General features: G+C 42.3%; 1 protein-coding gene across 2 annotated transcripts in view; it reads left to right on the forward strand.

Annotated features, from left to right (window-relative positions):
- The first annotated feature begins 1916 nt into the window (after positions 1-1916).
- The window catches only part of rab3gap1 (RAB3 GTPase activating protein subunit 1), a 42608-nt gene continuing 19300 nt past the window's right edge, over positions 1917-25224 (forward strand). For both annotated transcript variants that reach the window (XM_086148735.1, XM_086148736.1), the window contains exons 1-16: positions 1917-2142; positions 2247-2302; positions 2750-2828; positions 3497-3629; positions 4272-4350; positions 6907-7026; positions 7539-7704; positions 10876-10975; positions 13011-13092; positions 14024-14092; positions 15618-15691; positions 17504-17596; positions 19913-20085; positions 20651-20758; positions 23135-23307; positions 23642-23696. In XM_086148735.1, coding sequence (XP_086004861.1) covers positions 2125-2142; positions 2247-2302; positions 2750-2828; positions 3497-3629; positions 4272-4350; positions 6907-7026; positions 7539-7704; positions 10876-10975; positions 13011-13092; positions 14024-14092; positions 15618-15691; positions 17504-17596; positions 19913-20085; positions 20651-20758; positions 23135-23307; positions 23642-23696 — 1578 coding nt within the window. In that variant the 5' untranslated portion in view covers positions 1917-2124. The remainder of the gene's footprint in view (positions 2143-2246; positions 2303-2749; positions 2829-3496; positions 3630-4271; positions 4351-6906; positions 7027-7538; positions 7705-10875; positions 10976-13010; positions 13093-14023; positions 14093-15617; positions 15692-17503; positions 17597-19912; positions 20086-20650; positions 20759-23134; positions 23308-23641; positions 23697-25224) is intronic.

Here is a 25224-nt window from a genome sequence, read left to right on the forward strand (position 1 = left end):
TCCTGTCAGGTCAACTATGAAAAAAAGTTTGACCACAGAGACGTGTCACGCAACACTCCTTTAGACCTAGCTCAAAGTGACACACACTTTATAGGGGTTTATCCTCAACTTAAAATTGGCATGGACACATGAACTGATGGTGCAACGCATTTCAGCTCCTGCCACAGACCATCACATCTGGACACGCAGTGGTTGATGTCTGCGTCATCCAATTAAGGTTTGTATTCAGTGTGGGCTTACACAGTAGTTTCTACTGCCTGGCCATGAATAGAAGCAGGAGGGTTTGCAGAAGTCTCCCTCACAAGTGTTAAAACAAATCCAAAAAGTGATGAAGTCACCAGCAAGCTCCAAGTCAGGTGCAACAGCAAAGGAAATGGGGCTCTTTCTGGACTGTAATCCCTTCATTTGAGATGAGATGAGATGAGATGAGATGAGATGAGATGAGATGAGATGAGATGAGATAAGATGAGATGAGATGAGATGAGATGAGATGAGATGAGATGAGATGAGATGAGATGAGAACAACTTTATTAATCCCGAAGGAAATTGTTGTGCCAGAGTTTCAAGTAAAAAACATTACAGTAATAGATAATAGTAGAAAGGAGGAAGAATAAGAAATATAATGAAATATGAATTGTCTTAACTGAGATGAGATGAGATGAGAACAACTTTATTAATTCCGAAGGAAATTGTTGTGCCAGAGTTTCAAGTAACTGTTAGCAGTAACTACAAAGATTGAAGATTCCCTGCGGCTGAGGGAAGAGGAATTAAAAAGTCTGATAGCCTCAGGTAGGAAAGACCTCCTGTGGCGTTCAGTGGAGCTCCTTGGTGGTATCAGTCTACGACTGAAAGAGCTCCGACAGGACGTCAACGTGGCATGCAGGGGGTGATGGATGTTGTCCATGATGCTGTTGAGCTTCCTCATCATCCTCCTCTCTGAAACCTGCACAACAGACTCCAGCTCTACTCCCAGGACAGACCCAGCTCTCCTGGTGAGCTTGTTGAGTCTGTTGGTGTCAGCTGTCTTGATCCTGCTGCCCAGCACACAACAGCGTAGAAGATGGCGCTGGACACCACCAAGTGGTAAAACATCTGCAGCATGGTCCTGCAGACGTTGAAAGATCTTAGCCTCCTGAGGAAGAACAGACAGCTCTGACCCTTCTTGATGATGGCGTTGGTGTTAAAGGTCCAGTCCAGTTTATTGTTCAAGTGGACACCCAGGTATTCGTAGGTGTCCACAATGTCCACTTCTGTACCCCTGATGGTGACCGGATTCAGGTGGGTCCTTTGTTTCCTGAAATCCACCCCCAGCTCCTTTGTCTTGGACACATTGAGCTGCAGGTGGTTCAGTCCACACCACTCCACAAACCTGTCCACCACGCTCCTGTACTCCTCCTCCTGGCCTCCGTTCATGCAGCCCACGATGGCAGAGTCATCTGAGAATTTCTGCAGGTGGCAGGACTGCGAGGAGAACCTGAAGTCTGAGGTGTGGAGCGTGAACAGGAAGGGAGACAGGACCGTCCCCTGTGGCGCCCCGTGCTGCTCACAATGGTGTCCGACGCGATGTTTCCCAGCCTCACGTACTGCGGCCGACCTGTGAGGTAGTTGTTGATCCAATTTTATTTGATTTATTTCACCCCCTCCCAGTAGTTAGCTGGGATCATACATTGATTTTAAATGTAATTTTAGCCACTTTTACTTTATTGCTTTTGCAACTCCCTCCTGTGGGTAATGTCTCCTCGTTAAAGTTGTCATACAGAATGCATCTGAAACAATGCTTGTTCAATTGTCCACGAGCAACGTGGATCAGGAGCGGTTCTGGCGGATGGCGCCCCCTGGCGGCGGTTCACGATAACCGCGCTGAGCTCACCGGAAGTGAGCGTCAGGCTACCGGACGCCCACTTCCGGTGCAGAGTCCACGGCTGGCTAGGATTCTGTTCGCCGAGGGCATGTCAGTGAAGCCATGCTTCACTATACCGCGTCACATGTACGGAGAACAAAATACATGGTAGTACGAGACTACGAACACATGACGAGCGGCACGTAACCACGCAGAAGTTACGCTGGCGTAAACCGGATGTTTGAGAAGTTTTCGCGAACGACAACAAGAAGATCAACAGCATCATGGCCGCCGCCAACGAAGTGAGTGTCACCAGCCTCCTGACGCGGTTTGGGACACTTACGCCCACATCAAATTATGTACCATCAAATCATCTCTTTATTGACAGCGGCCGTTTTCTTTTCAGCCCGAACCAGAGGTGTTCGAGATCACCGATTTCACCACAGCGTCAGAGTGGGAACGGTATGTTAGCAGCTTTTAGCCGCTGCCTGCGAAGAACGGCACAAGTTGACGAACGCTGGTTCGGTGTTTCGGCTCACTTCGGCTCACTTCGGCTCACCTCGGCTCAAACAACCCACTCTTTCAACGATACAAAGTGTTCACCTTCTCATGTGGCACAGTTTGATCTGTAGAGGTTTCTTTGTTTTGAAAGTCATTTCATCTGTAAAATCTATTGTCAACTGAGTACTCAAATAGGAACATTTTCAAAGTTGAAACTACCAAACAGTTCTTCCACTCTGCAAAATGATTTACATTTGCTGTTGATTTCTAGAGGGGGGGATTCATTTTGCAGTATTTGGTTGGCAAATTGTACCATTCAAAAAGTAGCCCAATCTGTAATGACTTTACGCATTGAAGTGGTCTGATATCAAACCCCAGCGCTAACAGCAAATCCTATTTTCTCCGAAGATTTGTATCCAGATTTGAGGAAATCCTGAACGACTGGAAGTTGGTCGGGCACTCAGAAGGGAAGCTGTCCGCAGAGATGGTAAACTGCACTGCAACGGTCATTTTGGAAATTATGCATGCCTGTGCTCTTACCTTTGTTTTCTGTCCTCACTGTCCTTGCTTCTGTTCACATTTGTAATCACATCCCTAAGGGAATATTAAGGATTATCTTATTCTGACTTATTTGGACCAAATCAACACGCCTTTTTGTCCCAGAGCACAGGCATTACATTTACGGCTTAACATGTACTGACTTGACATGAGTGGGAGTTGTGCATGTTGCACTGCCTGTGCTAATTAATCAACTTGAATTTATTCAGTAATGATAGACAGAAGCTTTTTACGAAGGCTGTTATATTTTAGCTTTTTTGTTTTAGTAAGTCACTTGGTTTATCCTTTCCATTCCACTAAAGCAAACCCTCTATCTATGTGGAAACAAAAAGCTAACAATAGTGGATTTCTGTTGACGAATACTCGGATTTCGTCTCTTCTTCTCTTTCGTCTTTTCTCGGTGACCACATCCGGGATGTGCTATAATTTATACGATCATTCTGTTTTTCTGAGTTTTATAAGCCAGATGTTGAATGCTTCTCACTTAGACAACACAACACAAAATATATCTCAGTAGCAGTTGTGAAAAGGCCAAAAAGTCTTGAGTGCTTGGATGTCAGTGGGAACAATTTCCTCACCTTCAGTCTGTTTGAACAGGGTGAATACACAAGTGGCACCTGGGAGGAGAAGTCTCAAGAAATTAATTTTGCTGATTTCAAGTTCTCCATTACACACCACTTTCTTAAACAAGTGTTGGAACAGGACAGCAGGAGTGTCGAAGCGGAGGAAGGTATAGCTGTGTTTAAATGTATGGATATGTCCTCAAGCTTTACTTTACGTTCCTTTGGGAAATCTCCAGTATTTTGAACGGCTGTGTGCAGGACCTTAAGAGGTTTATTTGGATTTAACCCTAACCCTACCATAAAGTACTGTGCCTTCCAACCCATCTTTTTGTTTACACTTTCAAGTGCACTTTTTGTTCTCTTGCTGTGAAACCTTCCCCATGGATTTTCTGAGGGACCGTGGCAAATTAATGTGGAAGTTTGAGGTTTTTTTTTCAGTACAGTACAATTGCAATCAATCAGTGTCTTAGTGGCATATTCCGATCTGTATGGAAATCTGAATGAAGGATTACTGGTAAAAGTCATCAGAAACTACAGTTTTAACTTCTTATACCAGCTTGAAAAACATTACTGAGAGAAGGAATGAATGAGATCTGGAGGGATAAGTTTCATGCGCAATGTCAATTTAATATGAAACAGAAGAAAAAATTAGGCTTTTAGATACTTAGCATCTTGAGGTCAGGTGAAAAAAATCAAGTTGCTTCTATATATATAAGTGTTATACTATTTTATTTTTACGATAGTCATTTTGCTGTGAGACAACAATAAAGAAAAATAATGTTTGACATGACTCTTGTTCTGGCATCCAGATGCTTTACCCTTGGCAATGCACGACCTTCTGAGCGCAAACAATGACTTCCCCCCCCGGGCCCACTGCTTGGTAAGATGGTGAGTAAAGTTTTTTGTTATAATTAGATGCAAACAAAAACTGAAAATGTATTACCCGGGTACTTCTGTGATAAATTATCCTTTTTTTATCAAAACGAGTTAACGACAGGCTGACAGGGTGATCTACTTTATAACATCTACGTTTCAAAATGTCAGAATGTTTCTGTAGGTGAAGTATGCACTTTTCTATGAAGGTCCTGGTTAATTGATGTCAAATCTTGTTGTGGCAACTCAACTTCATTTTTTTTCCCTTTCAAGACACAGGTCACCTCTCTTCCTGTTCTGCCGTGTTGAATTTTCCAATTCTTTTTAAGTTCACCCCAGAAAGTATTTTCTTTGTCCCCACTTCTTCTCGTTCTTCTTCTTGTTTTTCTTCTTCCCCCTGGAGTGCTGTCTGGTTTGGGCAAAGGCACATGTGCGTCCCTCTGCCCAAACCAATTTACTTGTTTATGATTAATGTGGTGTTGGGCAGGTGTTATTCCTACCATTTCTCTGACCACTTTGTTCCTTCTTAGGTTTATCAGGGGCTCATTCAAAGCATTCCTTTATTATTTCATCTCACATGTGACTTGTTTTAGCTCCAAGCCTTTTTTTAAGGTTCATGTCTGGTGATCAGTTGTGTTAGCAGGAAAATAGCAGTGAAGAACTGTCTTTTGGTGCATTTTTGTTTGTTGCTCCCTTCTTTCGAGTGGTCAATATCGAGTGGCTGGGCCTGCGTCCAGGCTGGCCTGCTAAGCCAGTCACAGCATCATCACAGCCCGCAGTTAGCTAGCATTACCCGTTTTCCCTTTCTGCAGTGAGGACGAAGGGGTTGTCCTGTGTTTTGGGAAGCGTTGCCAGTTCTACTTTTTTAGGAATGATTGCACACTGTATGCCTGCTGACGTCGATGGTTGACTCACAATCATAATAATGTCATGAGTTGTGTCACTAATTCTTTTTGAACTGACAATATGCCCAAGATCAAACAACCGTCAGATTGTTGTCATATATTGGAAGAGTGAAGTTTGTTTCTACCTTGACGTATGATTTAGTCATGTTGTTCCAAGGCTACTATTTTACAGAAAAAGGCTGACGAATAGTGAATTGAGATCAGTTTGATGACAACTGCCTATCAGTGTGCTTGTTTGTTTTTTTTCTTCCCCAGTTTTAAAGATTCAACATACCCCGGATATTTGACCATTTCAGGTTGTTGATATAACAATGCAGCCTCAGGGCGGCACTGGCCCGTGTCTCTCCAAGCCTGCCTTGGGGGGACACGGAGTAGTGTCTCCCTGTGCCGGTCCCAAGCCCGGATAAATGCAGAGGGTTGCGTCAGGAAGGGCATCCGGCGTAAAACTTTTGCCAAAACCAAATATGCGAGACAACCAAAACTATACCATACCGGATCGGTCGCGGACCGGGTGAACAACGACCGCCATTGGTGCTGATGACCTACAGGGTACTAATGGAAATTGGGCTACTGTGGGTCGAACAAGAACAAGAAGAAGAGGAGGAGTGCGTGTTCGGAAGCAGAGAGAGAGGAGGAAAGGAAAGAGCCTGGGACTGAGAGTAATTGGAGCTGCCAGGCAAGAGGTCTCGAGGAAGACCAAAGAGAAGATTTATGGATGTAGTGAGAGAGGATATGAAGGTAGTTGGTGTGAGAGAGGAAGATACAGAGAATAGGGTTAGATGGAGAAAGTTGACTCGCTGTGGCGACCCCTAACGGGAAAAGCCGAAAGAAGAAGAAGAAGAAGGTTGTTGATATAACACTTGATTTGCAGTTCATCAGTCTCATATGAGAGGATGTCGTAGTATATTATTGGTGTGATATACCCTTAATTATTTTGTAAAACTGAATACAGTGTTAATTAATTTTTGCTGATTCCTTTTAGTCTGTTAAGATTTACAAATAACAAGATAGTTCACATAACTGTGGGATGTAATTGTGAATATAAATTGTTATATTTCAACCTCTTCTTGTCCTTCGGACTTTTCCCCTCAGGGGTCTCCACAGTGAATCCACCCTCTCCACCTAACCTTATTATCTGGATCCTCCTCTCTCACACAACTGACTTCATATCCTCTCTCACTTTGTCCAGGAATTTCCTTTGATCTGTCTCTAGACCTCCAATTCCAGCATCCGTCTTCCAATATATTCTCTATCCCTCCTCTGCCCATGACCCAACCATCTCAGTCTGGCTTCTCTGACCTCTCAAAAACATCTAACATGTGCCGTCCCTCCGATGGACTCATTCCTGATCCTCTCCATCCTGGTCACTCCCAAAGAGAACCTCAACATCTTCATCTCTGCGACCTCTAGCTCTGCATCTGTCTTTTGGTCGTTGTCAGTGTTTGTAGAGCATCTCACCAGTGTCTCCTCCACCTTTCCTTTCATTCCGACTGATAGTTTTTTTCTCATCGTACCCCCGGCACTTTTCTTCACCCATTCCAACCTGCTTTAGCCCATTTCTTTACTTCTTGGTATATTTCAGACTAGCAGGATGAAAACTTTGAATACCAAAATAGTGAAAATGGGCTTCTGATAAGTATGTTCTCCTATGACATTGTAATGATAGGTACGGTATTCGAGAGTTTGTCATCCTATCCCCTGGAAGTAGCTGTGAGGCGATCGTCAGTGAGTCCAAATGCAATCTGCTTCTCAGCTCCGTCGCCATATCTCTCGCAAACAGTGGCTGGTGAGTAACTTTAAAACTCACTTACTGCAAACAATTATTTTTCTTTATATAATTTTATTTCATTGACATTTTTTTGTAGAAATCTGTTTTCACTTTGACAATCAAGATTTTTTTCCAATACATATTTGTGTTCAAGTAGCTAAATTTTATTGACCATGATTGATATATGAAAGCACTAAAAGGGTAAAACATCCAAGGGGGGTGGATACTTATGATAGACACTGTAAATCTCCTGTTTTTGTGCTTTCTAGCCACTCCAATAATACAATCTAACAAAAATATTGTCCTTTTCCCTATGCATCAGCCATACACTGCCAAAGTACATGCCTGTTGGATAGTGTATAATTTACCGTAGGTTGCTTTGCAGCAAGTGTTTTCTATACTCAGGGTAATTTCATGTGGTCAAGATGCAGCTGCTCGATTACTCACCTTTCGTTATATGATCTCAGAGCAGATGTTCTGACAGTCTGGGGGAAATTTGCTGAGACATTCTCTTTGTTCTACACTCTCAGCCAGGTACCAGTGTTTGTGCAGATCCAGCAGAAGTGGAGGCGGATGTATGCTGGAGAATGCCAGGGACCTGGTGTGCACACTAACTTTGAGATGGTCCACCTCCGAAAAATGCCAAGCCAGTACAATCATCTGTCTGGGCTACTTGACATTTTCAAGGTCAAGATAGTAAGTATGATAAGCAAAACACATCAGAGTGTTGTAAATGGAGCACAGACCTCCTTTGTCACCTGTAGACCACACTCCTTTCAAATCTTCTTCTTCTTCTTCTTTCGGCTTTTGCCTTCAGGGGTCGCCACAGCAAGTCAACTTTCTCCATCTAAACCTATTCTCCGTATCCTCCTCGCTCACACCGACTACCTCCATATCGTCTCTCACTACGTCCATAAATCTTTTCTTTGGTCTTCCTCAAGACCTCTTGCCTGGCAGCTCCAATCCGTCTACCAATAAATTCTCTATCCCTCCTCTGTACATGACCCAACCATCTCAGTCTGGCTTCTCTGACCTTCTCTCCAAAACATCTAACATGTGCTGTTCCTCTGATAGACTCATGTTCTGGACTGTTGACCCCAAGTACCTGAAATCCACCAGCTTCTTGATATCCACTCCCTGTAGCCTCACCATTCCACCCGAGTTCCTCTCATTCACACACATATATTCTGTCTTGCTACGACTAGCTTTCATTCCTCTCCTTTCCAGAGCATACCTCCACCTCTCTAGATTTTCCTCTACCTGTTTTCTGCACTCACGACAGATCACAATGTCATCTGTAAACATCATGGTCCATGGGGATTCCTGTCTAACCTCATCTGTCAGCCTGTCCATCACCATTGCGAACAAGAAGGGGCTCAGAGCTGATCCCTGATGGAGTCCCACCTCCACCTTGAACTTCTCTGTTACCCCTACAGCACACCGTACCAGTGTCTCACAGTTACCATACATGTCCTGCACCAGTCTAACATACATTCTCTGCCACTCCAGACTTCCTCATACAATACCAGAGCTCCTCTCTTGGCACCCTGTCATATGCTTTTTCTATATCTACAAAAACACAATCCAATTCCCTCTGGCCTTCTCTGTACTTTTCTATTAGCATTCTCAACGCAAATACTGCATCTGTAGTACTCTTCCTCGGCATGAAGCCACACTGCTGTTCACAAATGCTGACTTCTACTCTCAGTCTAGTTTCCACTACTCTTTCCCATAACTTCAGTGTATGGCTCATCAACTTTATCCCTCTATAGTTGCCACAATTCTGCACATCCCCTTTATTCTTAAAAATAGGCACCATCACACTTTGTCTCCGTTCTTCAGGCATCTTCTCACTCTCAAAGATCCTGTTGAATAATCTAGTCAGAAAATCTACCGCTGCCTCTCCTAGACACTTCTACACCTCCACAGGTATATCATCAGGACCCACTGCTTTTCCACTCTTCATCCTCTTCAATGCCTTCCTCACTTCACTTTTACTAATTTGTGCTACTTTGTGGTCTTCAATAGTCACCTCTTCTACCCTTGGCTCTCTTTCATTTTCCACATTCATCAGCTCTTCAAAGTACTCTTTCCATCTTCCCATCACTTTTCTAGCATCTGCCAATACATTTCCCTCTCTATCCTTAATCACCCAGACCTGTTGTACATCCTTTCCATCTTTATCTCTCTGTTTCGCCAACCTGTATAGATCATTCTCTCCCTCCTTACTGTCCAATCGAGTATACAAGTCATCGTACGCCCTTTGTTTTGCCTTTGCTACCTCTATCTTTACCTTTCGCCGCATCTCCCTGAACTCCTGTCTGTTCTCTTCAGTCCTCTCAGTATCCCACTTCGTCTTTGCTAACCGCTTTCTCCATATATACTCCTGCACTTCCTCATTCCACCACCAAGTCTCCCTATCTACTTTCCTTCCAGATGACACACCAAGCACTCTTCTACCTGTCTCCCTGATAACACTAGCTGTTGTTGTCCAATCATCTGGAAGCTCACCCTGACCACCCAGACCCTTTCTCAACTCCTCCCTGAAAACCATGCAACACTCCTCCCTTTTCAGCTTCCACCACTTTGTCCTCTGCTCTGCCTTTGTCCTCTTCATCTTCCTTGTCATCAGTCATCCTACAAACCACCATCCTATGCTGTCTGGCTACACTCTCACCTACAACTACTTTGCAGTCACTGATCTCTTTCAGGTTACCTCGTCTATACAAGATGTAGTCTACCTGCGTGCTCCTACCTCCACTCTTATAAGATGCCCTATGTTCCTGTTTTTTCTGGAAAAAGGTGTTCACAACAGCCATTTCCATCCTTTTTGCAAAATCTACCACCATCTGTCCCTCTGCATTCCTATCCTGGATACCAAATCTGCCCATCACTTCTTCATCCCCTCTATTGCCTTTACGAACATGTCCATTGAAGTCTGCACCAATGACCACTCTCTCATTTCTGGGAATATTCTGCATCACTTCATCCAACTCATTCCAGAACTTCTCTTCAGATTCACATCCCACCTGTGGGGCATAGCCACTAACAACATTGAGCATCATAAGTTTATCGGACATTCTTTTCACCTCCAGAACGTTCCCTAACAAACTCCTCCTTCAAGATAACTCCTACTCCATTCCTCTTCCTGTCAGTACCATGATAGTACAACTTAAAACCTGCTGCTGACCTAGCCTTACCACCTTTCCACCTGGTCTCCTGGACACACACTATATCCACCTTCCTTCTCTATGAAGGAAGGAGGAGATTTCACAGCTGGATTTGTTCCACAGTTGTCATCATATCACAGTTCCAGGCTGGAATTTACTGAGCTCCCAAGAGCACTCGATTCTCTCACAAATGTTTGTAAAACAGTGTGCATGCCTAGGTGCTTGATTTCATACACCTGTGGCAATTGAAGTGATTGGAACACCTCAATCTGATTAATGGGATGGGTAAGCAAATGCTTATATAGTGTACATACCTACTTCCTCTCCAAGGTAAGTTACATCCACCAAGCCAACCAAGGAAAACATTTAACAATATTCATATTTCAGTACTTTAACGTCCTTGGCATGCAGTCTTGTTGTGCTAGAGCGCTCTTGACTTTTCGAAAACACGGCTTGAAGTGAGAGATGAGCTCACCCATTATTACTCATGAGAAGTTGTTAGTTTTATTTGCAAAGAGGACAAACCTCTCTTTGGAGTTGTGCTGTGTATGGAACATTGATTTCTCTCTAAGTCTGCTTGAATCACCTTTCTTACCAAATGCTGTATCGCTGCAGTGACTCAACAGGAATTGTAAAATGTTAGTACATTGTTGCAACACAATTATCTGACAAAATCTCTCTATCCCTGTCCGTTTAGGGCTGCTCGCTCTCTCCTCAACCTCCGGTCAATATTGCCATTCGTTTTACTTACGTTCTTCAGGATTGGCATCAGTATTCATGGCCACAGCAGCCTCCAGGTAGGCATAATCAAACATCAAATTATGTAACAAGGGTGTGATTGTTTCATGGTTTTCCTCATTCCTCCAGTTGTTTCTGGAATTTTGAGATCCACCTCAGTATGTTGTTTTTGTGAATTTTTTATTGACCCTTGGCCCAATATTTTACTGTGAAAATAGGCTATTGATAATATAGTTGCCGTCATTCATGTAAAAGATTCGTTGACTTCATCATGGTAATTAACATCCACATAATAAAAACGGATTTCAATTTATGTTGCTTTCAGCAGTAGTTAGTCAGTTTCAATAGCCCCAAACTAGCTACCCATGGCACTACCAAACTGAACATTTGCGAGCTAGGACTGTGTGTTTAAGTCTTAATTATCACAGTTTTGCTGAAAGGTATTGGAACATTTCTATTGGTTATATTCAGAAATTTACAACTGCCCCCTGGAAACTCAGTACTTAATCGTGACTTATGTCTATTTAGTTGTTTCATTCCTATTTTAGCACGTATTATTTCATTAATTCAGTCCCTATGCCCAAATCTTGCTTCCGCTTAAATTTGGTATGCCATAAATTTCCAAAATGACTGTTGAATGAACTGAATTACCATAATAATTTGGTTAGCATACCTGTGTTGATTTATTTTTATTTATTGTTTTATTGGGGGGGGGGGGGGGGGGGGATGATACAACATGAGTGAATTTAGTAATTCATGAATGGATCCATTTCTTTGATCCATCTATTGTCAAATGTACAGAACTCGATCTTAAATTACTTAATATGTAACCAGTTATACATTCAACAACCTCAAACCTAAATATTTTATGTATTAGTACCGTGGTTTGGAAGGAGCTTCTTTAGAAAACAACATCACATGTTTAACTTTATTCAGTGATATCAGCTTGTTGACGACCAGTTCAGGCGCTGATTTTCACCTATTAGCAATCCTTCCACATCTGTATATTGTGAGCTAGGACTGTCTCAGGAGACATTGTGTCAAGTTAACATTGTGAAAGCTGCATTCTATTTAACTGTTATTTTTCAATACTTTCAAGGGTTTTGGTCATCACACTTGAATTTTCGAACAGCATATCAGTGTAAACACCTCATTATCAACGCACACTTCTTCTCACCTCATCTTAACTTTTTTTTTTTCGCATGCAGCAACCAAACTTAATATATATATATATATATATATATATATCAATATTTAGAATCTAATGATATACAGGCATAATAACCATACATTATCTCAATATGATGTAATCAAAACAAATAGAAATGTAGTTAGAGATTTTAGTGTAACCTGTTTTAAACCTTTGGGATATTAGGTGAAATACAACCTAATTTCCTCCTTGATCATTTCTATATCTATATGTGTGCAGTTATTGCCAAAGAATAGCCAAATACGATCAGCAGTATCTTCCTGGAGTGGACCATATTGGACCGTGTCAAATTGTAGTTTTCTTATGCATTAATTTTATCAATTGTTACATGAGCTAAAAAGGGCAACAAGGCTTAGGTGCCATTTTGCTGCCTCCTCGCTTCATGACCAAACCGTCCTCAAACTGGCCTGTCTGACCTTATCTCCAAAATTTCTAAGATGCGCTGTCTCTGATGGATTCATTTTGGATCCTATTCCTTCTTTGTTGTACCCAAAGAGAGCCTCAACATCTTCATCTCTGCTGGCAATATCCTAACAAGTATGGAAAACAAAAGCAGTATCTTTTAAGATCTGAAAGATAGATGAGAAAAACTGAAAAACACTATAATTTGAAACAGTATAGGAAGACTCATAACAAGTCAGAGCTGACATAGAATGGAGACTCAAGACCCAACTGAAATACAAATTCAATTAAATTACTCAAATAGAGACAATTTAACACCTAACAGGGCAGGGAATTGACAGGGCAAGACAGTCTTGAAGAGATTCCATAAATTTAATTATACCTTACCTGCTGACCACAAATATTTTATATGCTTGAGCAGTGTGCACTGTTTTGCTGAGCAGCTCTTCCGTTCTGGTGGGATAAAATTATTTTCCTCGCAGATTTTGACACACTCTTTGGAGGGGAGGTAGGAGGTGTGGAATTTGGGAAGCTCCCATTTGGAGCCTGTGAGGAAACAATCAGGTAAGACATTTTTATTCCAGCACACCACAAGGGAAATGTATGTATGTGTGATTTGGACTAGGTTTCTGGTGTTATCTACTCTTTGGCACTGCAGTATAAATCACATTTCTTCAGTAGATAGGGATTCTGGCAGGTTAATGACTATTTGATTCCTAGTCAGAATTTTTCAGACATTACTTAAAACCATACCAATCAGCTTAAACTTGGACGTTTCGTGAAGGGACAATATCAAGTTTCACCTATTTCACAGTCTTTGAAAAGTAAAGTGAAGGTCATGAGTTTATGTTGGCAACTCACTACCAAAGGGGAATTTTACACGAGGTAGTGATCTTAATCCAGTGTAAATTAAATCCCAATTTCCTCGACTTCAAGGCAATTCAGCACTAGTCCAAGCATATTTATTGAGGACAGCAGGTCAATGTACATCATCATCCAAAGAAAAAGACAATTATTGTGTCACATTCAGTTATACATACAATACAACATCAGCGAGATTGCACCACTGCATTTAACCCATCATGGATGAACCATGAGCAGAAGGCACCTACTTAGCAGGAGTTCAGTGTGGGAGAATGGGAATCGAACATGGAAAGTTCAGTTCCATGACGACCACTCTAACCCCCTCTCAAACAGGTTGTCGATATGAGTATATCAGTATCGTTACCACTTCTCCACTGACGTCTCTACAACATTTTACTCATTGTTTTAAACCGTTTCAGGTTGCAATGCAGCTATTTAATTTAGTTAACAACTTGTTTGTCTGTGGGTTTTTTATATAATAATCTTATGATATCTCCTGTGGGACCTCAAAATTATTGATTCATGTTCAAGTATTAATAAAAATGACACTGCTCTTTCAGAGAGAAAGTTGTTTGCTTAACGATGTCCTTATCAGCCAGCTTTTAATTTTGGCTATTTTTGGTTGCTGCAGTGAGCTTCATCTTGCAACAACTTGGCCAAACCTGACTGAGGGCATAGTTGTGGATAATGACGTCTACAGGTAAGTGTACAGAAGTCTAACATTGACTGCTTTTCTTTTGTTTTGAGGAAATTATCAAACCTCAGACATATTCGTGCACACCCGCAATGCACCTCAACACCATAGGGCCGCAGCAGCTGGCCCTATGGTGTTGTTGTGTAGCAAGCTGGGCCCGTGTATGCCATGAGTGATTCTCCATTGTGATTTTGTCTTGAGTAATTTGTAGTAATTTGCAGTCTTTAGTTAAATAGCTGCAATCTGGTCGAAGTGCCAATACTGGCCCATATCTGCTGTTGAATTACACTGGTGTGTACCTGCATGGATCAAACTTGTGGCGTGAGGCATCAGGATACTGTGGATTCACATTTTCTTGACATCATTTACTCGTCAAGCTGTGTGTGTGTGTGTGTTGTTTACCTTTCTTTTAATGACGGTCAAGTTCCATTGCTCATGTTCTCTTCATGCAGTGGCTTGCACAAGTGCCCATACCCTCCAAACATTTCCAAAATTTGTCACGTTACAACCACAAACAAAAATATTTAATTGTAATTTTATGTGAAAGATAGCATTATCACAAACATGGGTCCTCCCTCTGGATGTGCTCAGTTCTCTACACCTTGTTCACCCACCTTGTCCTCCCACAAGGACAATGTCATCCAAAAGTTTGCAGATGTCTCTGCAGTGAGAGGACGCATCACAGATGGGGACAATGGATGGATACAAGTTGTAGGTAGCCAGTCAGGCATCATGTGTGAGGACAAGAATCTATCTCTCAACATGGACAACATAAAGGAGATAATAGTTAGCATTAGGAGGAAAAGGCGTTCTCATGGCTGCTGCTTATCCAGGAGGTTGAAGTAGACGCTGTGGGCAGTTTTCAATAGCTGGTCGTCCACATCAGTGAGAACCTCACCTGGCCACTCAACCCCACATAGACAATGAAGAAGGCTTAACAGTAGCTGTATTTATTGAGGAGGCTGAGGAAAGATGATATGCATCGATTCATTATTAATTGTTTCATTTTGTCGGGGGGGGGCTAAAGAACAGATATGGTTTCCGAATTGCAAAATAATAAAAAAAAATATATACATTTAAATGAAGAAAAGATCAACCAATACCAAGTACATTTTTCTCCAAATCATGCAAATACCCACTTCCTTTGGCCTTCTTTTAGCCTGCTGCTGAGACAGACTAATATGTTTATATTACATATTAGCCCTGGGTTTTTGGATTCAAACCTTGCGCCTGTGTTGTTCAGAGTTCTCTGCCTTGATCAAGTTGGCTCAAACTGCTTTTAATCAAAATTTCAGGCTTGCTGTAGCTAGACTGCTACCGAATAAAACACCATGGGTAGCTTATTTTTGAGACAAAAAAGATAATTAGATTATACAATAGAATGTGGATGGTACTTGTACTTATGCTATTGGTTTCTTTCCCTGGTTTTCTAAGCATGTTAACCTATTACTTAGTTTTTCTTCTTAGTATTGATATCAGTGTGAAAATTGATACTTCAGTTAAACTATTTGCTGTTTGTGTCTTCTGGCAGTGACCTTGACCCTCTCCTGGCACCTCACTGGTCAGTCCGTGTCAGGACAGTACAAAATCCACAGTGTTTATTGGGTAAGGTTAATCTGTTTTTGTCCTAATGGCATGTTAAAAATGTCTCTTGTTTAAGTGGAAGTCATGATTTCTCCTCCCATTTTGGTAATCTGGCAAGGAAGGGCAGATAGATGAGATAAGGTAAGATAAGATGATAAGATGGTTTGAGATGCGGGAAAGAAGGCATGTACCGTAATTTTCAAACTATTGAGCGCACCTCAATATAAGCTGCACCTGCTAGCTGACGTCAATAACGTCAGTAATTGATACAAATTTAATGTTATAGGAACAGGTGATGCCATTTTATTTTTAATTAAGGCGCACGGTCGGTTTTGAAGAAGATTAAAGGCTTTTAGGTACGCGCCTCATAGTGCGGAAAATATGGTACATGGCAGTAAGTAATTTATTCTCAGCTCTTCACAATAGATGGTGCATAACAACTATTCCATAAATGCTAAGTAATCTGAAAAATTAAAGATTGTAAGTAAAATAAAATTCAACACTAAATAATTACATTAAAAAATGAACATACCATTACCAGTAATGTTCAAGTGGTGGCAACCCATCTGAACAACAAATGCAATGGGGCAAAAAAGTATTTAGTCAGCCACCAAATGTGCAAGTTCTTCCACCTAAGAAGGTGAGAGAGGCCTGTAATTTTCATTATAGGTACACTTTAACTATGAGAGAAAAAATAGGGGGAAAGGATCCAGGAAAATCCAGGAAATTGAAGGATTTTTAATGAACTGATAATTCCTTGGTAAAATAAGTATTTGGTCACCTGCAAACAAGCAAGATTTCTTGGCTCTCACGGTCCTGTAACGTCTCCTTTAAGAAGCTCCTTTACCCTCCACATGTTACCTATATTAATGGCACCTCTTTGAACTAGTTACCAGTATAAAAGACACCTGTCCACAACCTGAAGTGTATTGATGATGAAAATTACAGGCCTCTGTCATCTTTTTAAGTGGGACAACTTGCACAATTGGTGGCTGTCTAAATCCTTTTTTCCCCACTGTAGATATATAAGTACCGGCGAAACAACAAACTGCCTAACACAACATAAAAATGAAATGAATGGTCCATCCAAATCCAAGGGTAACAAGAGTAATGTTACTAATGCCATTAGCACCACTGCAACTAATTATATGAAATTTTGAAATAAGTAGGACTGTAGAATAAAAAAAAAAGTAACTGCAACCTCCCAGAGATCATTGGGAGAAGACTCAATTGGCTAGGCCATTTACTCTGAACAAATTATGACCGCATCCCACATATCGCTCCATTGGAAGCTACAAAGAAAGCGCAGACCGGGGTGTCCAAGAACGATGTTGCGTAGGACTGTGACGTGAGAGTGGAAGGAGGTAGAATATTCATGGCCATAGTTTCAAGGGATGGTAGGTGACCAGGAGAGGTAGAGGAGCAACATTTCTGCTTTATGTGGCGGGCGGTCGTCCTTGGTAGTAAACATTCCCAGTTCCATTCCCGTGGTCTTCAAAGCCCAATCGAAGTGGTGCTGAACAAGACACTGAACCCCAAAACTGCTGCTAAGTGGCTGCCAACTGCTCATGACTCATACATGAGGGGTTAAAAGGGTGAGAAAGGAATTAATATTGATCCAGCAAGGGATTTATAAAGTACAATAAAGAAGTATCGAGTCCTTTATCAATCAGATGCATTAAACATCCATCCATCCATCCATCTTCTACTGTTTATCTGGGGTCGGGTCGTAGGGGCAGAATGCAAAGAAATACAATTGAAAGATAACAGCCCTGTTGGAGATATCGTAATATCAACAAAACATCCAACTATTTATTTTCTGTCTTTTTTTAGGGGACACTCTTACTGAATTCTTTAACCTCTGTTTGAGGAAGGAGTCAACAGAAGAGGTTCTTGGAAAAGGATTGGGTGAAGAAGAAGGGAAAGGTCAGTTGATAGCAACTTCACATATTATTTACAAGTTATTTTCATTTAAGCATTTGTACATAATCCAACACTGTATGTACTGAATATATATATTTTTTATCTGTGTGTGTGTATGTGTGTATACCTCCTGCATTGTATCTGCTGTGGCTTTCAGTTTCTGATACATATCTTTCAGTCTGAAAAAAGACTGTGTATAGGTAGAACAGGACCTTTTTCCTTTAACTGCCTAAAATCAAAGGGAACTGAAAAGCATGTTTTTTTCATGTCTGCAATGAAACCATATAAAGTGTTGTATAGTTCCGACTGTCATGTGTGATTAGTACATTTAAATTCTACATACAGATTTAGTTTTCCTACAAGCTGTCTCTGCCAAGCCTGTCACATTTGAAGCATTGGAACCCCAATCTTGTCATTTTTCAACACACCTGGAGCATCATATTTTGATGAACAGAAAGATGTGGAAAATACAAACACTGCTTTTACTTTGGTTAAGTTTAGATGACGACACTGAAGTTGATGTCGACACGACACTCCATAAACGACACTCAGTGAAAAATAACAAGAATGGGGCTGCAATGCGTTGGTATGTGGTGAAATGGGAAGATCATCCGTTCGGCATGCTGTTGACACATTGCAATGACAACGTGTTAGTTTTCACATTGCTGCTTATGTGATTGTCTGTGTGGGTCGTGACAAATAAAAATGTACCGTATTTTTCCGACTATACGTCGCTCCGGATTATAAGTCGCACCACCCAAAAATGCATAATAAAGAACGAAAAAAAACATATATGTCACATTTTTGGGGGGAAATTTATTTGATAAAATCCAACACCAAGAATAGACATTTCATATTGAAAGGCGATTTAAAATAAAAATAGAATAGAGAACAACAGGCTGAATAAGTATAGCCTATATTTCATCTCATAACAGCTACACTGTGCAATATTTCATCTCATAACTGCTACACTATAATGTTCCCTCCTATCATACTATTGTGCACTCCTTACCTCACTTGTTACTAAGACACTTATAGTTTTATCACTGCTTACTAAGACACTTTATAGTTTCACTGAAACACTTTATAGTTTATAGTTTATTTTTATTTCTAATTCTGACTTTCTTTTATTATTTATTACTGTTTTATATTCTGTAACTCTGGCACTGCAATTTCCTTCGGGATTAATAAAGTTGTTCTTATTCTTATTCTTATTCTTATATGATGCATAAACAACGAACTGAGAACATGCCTGCTAGGCTTTGTTAACGTAAGGTATTACGGTAAGAGTCATTCAAATAACTACGGTATAGCATATAGCACATGCTACAACCAAACAATCGCTGTCACTCTTAATCACTAAATCCAACGACATCTTCTTCGGTGTCACTTCTGAACAACTCTGCCAACTCCGAAGGTAGACAATGTGCCGCTTCCTCTTCTAACCCTAACCCTAACCCTCGCTTACGTCAGAGTCATCGTCACTTGCAGTTCCAATTATTCCAGCCTTTTTGGATCCCAACAGGATGACATCCTTGCTCTGATAGAGAGGCGATTGCGTTGCATGAAGCGGTAACACCAGGAAGGTCCTCCCGCAAAGTCATTTCTATTCATCTCCTTGGCAACTACCTGGGTGTGAAGATGCAACTGTCCTGTTGACAAGCCTCTCCTGGCAGCACGTTGTTCAAGCACCCATGTGTGAACTCGTTCCTCTTGCCGTGGCCAGCCAGCTTTTAGCCCGTTTAGATTTTCGCCAGTCCCTTACTAGTTTCTCACTATCTTCAAACTTTCTTCCTATTGCTCGATTGCCGTTTTCGGCTTTATATTTCACTACTTCCAGCTTGTAACCTGCAGAATATGATTTTCTTTTCTGTGTCATTTTTGTTCAGCCCATCTCAGTTGTTTTTAGGGTTAGCGCGAATGTTGAAATGATCAATTTTCACAGGTACAGAAGTAGCAGGTAGCATCCTTTTTCACAATGCTTCTGCCATGACCCGCCCCCGCTGAATTTTGATTGGTGTGTGTGTGTGTGTGTGTGTGTGTGTGTGTGTGTGTGTGTGTGTGTGTGTGTGTGTGTGTGTGTGTGTGTGTGTGTGTGACGATCGTTGATATATTGAAGACACACATGTAGACACAGACACACACACATCAGAGCAAGAGAGCTCAATAATTTCACATATAAGTTGCTCCAGAGTATTAGTCGCACCCCTGGACAAACTATAAAAAAACTGCGACTTATAATCAAAAAAATACAGTAAATACCTAACATTTGGTTACCGCTTTATGGTCGGTTAAAATAATTGTTCTTTGTCTCTACAGAAAATAGCGACATCACCTCAGCTTTATCTAAACTTACAGAGCCAACAGCAACCATGCCAATCTCCAAACTCTCCATGTCGAATATGGTGCTTAGTGCCCGCAAGCACATCAGACGTCATAGACACACTGATGAATCACCTCTTACTTCTGATGTGCTGAATTCCATTCTTCTGGTAAGGCCAACATCCTGTCCATTTTCTCGATGTGTCATCCAGTTAGATTAAGACAATAGGGCAAAAAATGTCTGATACACAAAATATGGATTGCCTGCAAAGTAAATCAGACTTTTTGTCATTTTTCACCTCTACCCCTGTTTTTCTTGAAGCTGGTATTAAGTTAACTTAATCGACTCCTCTTATGTCCTGTTATTACTTCTCTGTCTCGTTAGCTTTACCACCCTGTTGTCCTGTAAATGCTGTCTCGCAACTTTTATCAATATATAATTACTGAATCACATTTTGCTTACATACACATGCTGTCAAAGAACATATTTATATTCAAAAATGAACTTAAGCTTCTAGATTAGTAATTATTTCAAAAATATAAATACATATTGTCTTTTTAAGACAATATTTACATTATTTTAGAGGTATGTATTGAGATATGAATGTCCATGAGTATGTATGACCAGAACGTCCTTCTGATTATTTAGCTAGCAATGTGATATTCCTATAAAACTGGAATAGGAATTGGAAACAATTCTTAATGTGGTCAATGGATTTGTCTGTCATGTTTCAGTATCTTTTCCCAGATGCAGCTGTGGAGAAATCTTCAGAGAGCTGCAAGACTAGTACTGAACAGCCAAATGCTCATGGAAATACAGAAATAGATAGAGATGCCCACGATGTACGTATTCATGTTGTTATTTTGTTTGTAATTTAATTTTTCACCAAGTGATTTACAAAAATGAATACTTGTAATAATAATAATGTGGAATTTTTGAACAAAATATAAGAATTTATATACATTTAATGTATTAAATTATCCATCTATCTATCCATCTTCCACCGCTTGTCCTGAGTCGGGTCGTGGGGGCGGCAGTCAGAGCAGTGAGACCCAGACCTCTCTTTCCCTGGCCACATGGTCAAGCTCCTCTGGAGGGGCCCCGAGGCATTCCGAGGCAGGCCTGGAGACATCATCTGTCCAGCGTGTCCTGGGTCTTCCCCGTGGCCTCCTTCCAGATTGATGTGTCCAGAATACCTGCCCTGGGAGGTTGTCCAGGAGGCATCCTGACCAGATGCCTGAGTCACCTCATCTGATTCCTCTCGATGCAGAGGAGCAGCAACTCTATCCTAAGCTCCTCCCCTCCCAGATGACCGAACTTCTCACCCTATCTTTAAGGGAGAGTCCGCTCATTTCGTCTCACTTGCGTCTGCAATCTCATTCGGTCACTACCCACAGCTCGTGACCACAGGTGAAGTTTAGAGCATAGTTCAAACAGTAAATTTGAGAGGTTTGCTTTCTGGCTCAGCTCCCTCTGCACCTCATTAAACCGGCAGAGTCTGCATCACTGCCGATCCTGCACCGATCCGCCAGTCGATCTCCCGCTCCATCCTCCCCTCACTCGTGAACAAGGGCCAGTGATATTTGACCTCCACCTGGAAGGATCTCTCCCCTGAGTATGGGTACTCCACCCATTTCCGTTTGAGCACCATGGTCTTGGATATGGAGGTGCTGATCCTCTTCCTGGCTGCTTCCTGCCCTGCTAAGAATCGCTCCCGCGAGAGCTGGAGATCATGGCCTGATGAAGCAAACAGAACCACATCATCTGCAAAAAGAAGAGACTCGATTTTATGTTCACCAAACCAGATCCCCTTGATGCCCTGGCTGCGCCTAGAAATTCTGTCCATAAAAGTTATGCACAGAATCGGTGACAAGGTAGCCCTGGCGGCGTCTAATTCTCACTGGAAACGAGAAAAGCCCGTATAACGGGGTTCGGCATCCCATATTCCCGGAGCACCCCCCGACAGCATTGCCCGCAGGACACAGTCAAATGCCTTCTCCAGATCCACAAAACACATGTAGACTGGTTGGGCAAACACCGATGTCCCCTCCGACCCCAGTAAAGTTATAGAGCTGTTCCACTGTTCCATGACCAGGACGAAAACCACACTGCTCCTCCTGGATCCGAGGTTCAACAACCCGGCGGAAACTCTTCTCCAGCACAGCTGAACAGACCTTACCAGGGAGGCTGAGGAGTGTGATCCCCCTGTAGTTGGAGCACACCCTCCCACCCCCCTTTTTAAAAAGGGGATCATGACACTGCTCTGCCAGTCCAGCAGCACAGTCCCTGATGTCCACGCAATGCTGCAGAGGTGAGCCAGCCAAGACAGCCCTCCAGCCTCCAGAGTCTTGAGGAACCCAGGGGGAACCACATTCACTCCCAGGGCACCGCTACTGAAGAGCTTTTTGACCGCTTCAGCAACTTCAGTCCTGGAGATAGATGTGTCCGCTCCAGAGTAACCCAGCTCTGCATTGTCACTAGAAGGCGTTTCGACGGGATCGGGAAGGTCTCGGACGTATTCCTGTCACTGATCTACAAGTTGAAGTCAACAGCGCCCCCCTCCCACTGTACACAGTGTTGACGGAGCACTGGTCCCCCCTCCTGAGCCACCGGATGGTGGACCCAAATCTCCTCAACGCACACCGGGCGTCGTTCTCCATGGTCTTCCCAAAGTTCCAAGGTTTTGGCCTCGGCAACCACCGAAGCCACGTGCCGCTTAGCCTGCCGGTACCCGTTAGCTGCCCCTGGAGCCTCACAGGCAAGAAAGACCCTGTAGGACTCCTCCTTCAGTTTGACGGCATCCATCACCGCTGGAATCCACCAGCGGGCTCAAGGGCTGGTGCCCCAACAGGCACTGACGGCCTTACGGGACATGGTTGTAGTTCTGCCAGATTTGGGAGTTTAGGTGACCCGCTTCCAGGCAGGGGACAGTTGGGGTCTGAGGTTTTCTGGATGGCTCTTTGTCTGGCCCCTCACCTGGGACCTGTTTGCCTTGATTGACCCTTCCAGGGGCATAAAGCCCCCGACAACATAGCTCCCAGAATCCCCCTCCACCAAAGTAAGGGGGCAGCTCAAGGAGGGGACATACTAATGAATTTTCTAATAATACTTCGCAAAACTGATATGAACAAAAGGGAATTTACCTATACTTTCTAATGTTTCCGTATTTTTTTTTGATAATAGCTGACACTTTTTTTTTTCTGCTTCATTGTAACTAGGACCTTTTCCTTCAGTTCAAGTCAGCACCCGTCGACAGCCTTACCTACCGACTGGCACTGTGTTTGAGTCTGGTCAATTTCTGCCATGGTGGTCTTCGGGCCGTGGCCCAGCTTTGGCAAGAGTTTGTCCTAGAGTTACGCTACCGCTGGGAAAACAATTATCTCATGTATGGGTAGGTATTAAGCAGATGGGTCTATCAAAGTCTTTTTTGGAAAGGGTTATTGCATATCAGATTTCAGTTGACACACTAGGATTGATATTTATAAGGCACCAACCTTGCCCAAGAATTGTCTCTTCTATTTATATTTATATTCATATTGTTGTTTTTGTTATAGCTAATGTCTCTGCTACCTGTCCTCTGTTTTCTGCCCTGCGCTGCTATGACAAATGTCCCCTGGGGGATACAATACAGTATTATCCTTAGTTAAAGTTAGAGCTCCACGTTGTATGTAAAGACATATTTTTTGATATTTGTCTTATCCTCAGCATTGCCTTCTAATCTTCAGACTTCCTGGTGGACCTCCTGATCTTCGTTGTTGTCTTCTGCATCAGAAACTACAGGTAGGTATTGTGTTGTGGAACCTTGAAGATTGATGCATTCAGCTAAATAATCAGCAAGGCTAAAGTGGCAAAAGCATTTGTCAGCAGTTCCAGGTATCACTGGAGAACTAAACGCTGTGGGACAAGATCAAGGTTTATCCCTGCATATTATATTTTTAATAAATTGCATATCGTAATAACTAGGCTGTCTATATAAATCCAACAATGACATGTGAATTACCTCAGCTACCAAGGCTTTAGTTTTGAAGTTGTCTGCCTGCTGTGTTTTTCCTGTGTAGTGTTGGCATGTTCTACATGCAGTTCACAGGATACTCTACTGCTATTACCCAGACAAAGCATTTTGAATTTTAGGCATTCTGAGTTTCTTTATTTTGTGATAGGAAACCAAATTTCGACTGCAGTCAGGTATATTCTGAAATATATTTATCGTATGATATCTAGATACAGTCTTTGTCAGTTAAGTCAGCACAAAAAATACCTCCCAGAATGGGAGTAGATCAGAAAGCGGTCTGTGTAGCAACAAAGCAAAAAATAATTACAAAAGGCACTGCTGTTTGATCCAAAGTGTCCACCTGATCTGGCCAAGCCACCTGATCTGGCTTCTCTCAATCTGGAGGAACAGTGGGGCCACTCTAACCTTAACCGTAACCTATCCAGATGGCTGAGCTTCTCACCCGTCTTTGCTCCCATCTATATGGGAAAGCCTGGATACCCTGCGGGGGAAACCAAATTTTAGCTGTTTGTATCTTTAATATTGCTCTTTCGGCTAAGACACACAGCTCCTGATTGTAGGTGAGGGCAGAAATACATTGGCCAGTAAATCCAGCTTCGCCTTTTGGTTCAGCCCCTTCTCTACCATGACAGATGATGCCAGAGTCTGCATCACTCCTGACAAGGCACTGATCCTCCTGTCGATCCCCACTCTCATTTTTCCCTCACTTATTAACAAGACCCTGAGATACTTGAACCCTTCAGAAGGCACTCCACCTTTTTCCGACTGAGGATCATGGCCCTCTGATTAGTGTTGCTGATTTTCATCATAGCTACTTCACATTTGGTGACCTGCTCCTGTAGAAGCTATAGGTGTCAGAAAGATGAAGCCAACAGGACCACAACATCAGCGCAAAGCAGAGACCCACCCCCAAGGTCACTGAATCCCTCAATGACTTGGTTGCATTTAGATATTCTGTCCATCAATGTTTAGTACAGAATCATAGACAAAGGGCAACCCTGGAACCAACCTCACTGGAAATGAATTCGGCTTACTACTGACGGTGTAGACCAAGCTCTGTCAGCGATCTTACTGGAGCCGAATGGCCCACACCTGAGTCCCCAGTATTTGCTTCGTCAATGGAAGGTGTATCAGTGGAATTAAGGAAGTCTTTGAAGAATTCCTTCCATGGCCTAGTTTTTGCCTTGGCCACCAAAGAAGCTCTATTCTGCTTGACCTTCTTTTAGCCACCTCCAAAGCTCCGCAGGTCAAGACGGCCCAATAGGAATCTGCCCTTCAGCTTGAGTGTATTCCTTA

The sequence above is a fragment of the Fistularia commersonii genome, chromosome 6 (assembly GCF_037954325.1).
Source record: "Fistularia commersonii isolate RoL2024-O1a breed Wild chromosome 6, RoL_Fcom_v1.0, whole genome shotgun sequence".
Lineage (NCBI taxonomy): Eukaryota > Metazoa > Chordata > Actinopteri > Syngnathiformes > Fistulariidae > Fistularia > Fistularia commersonii.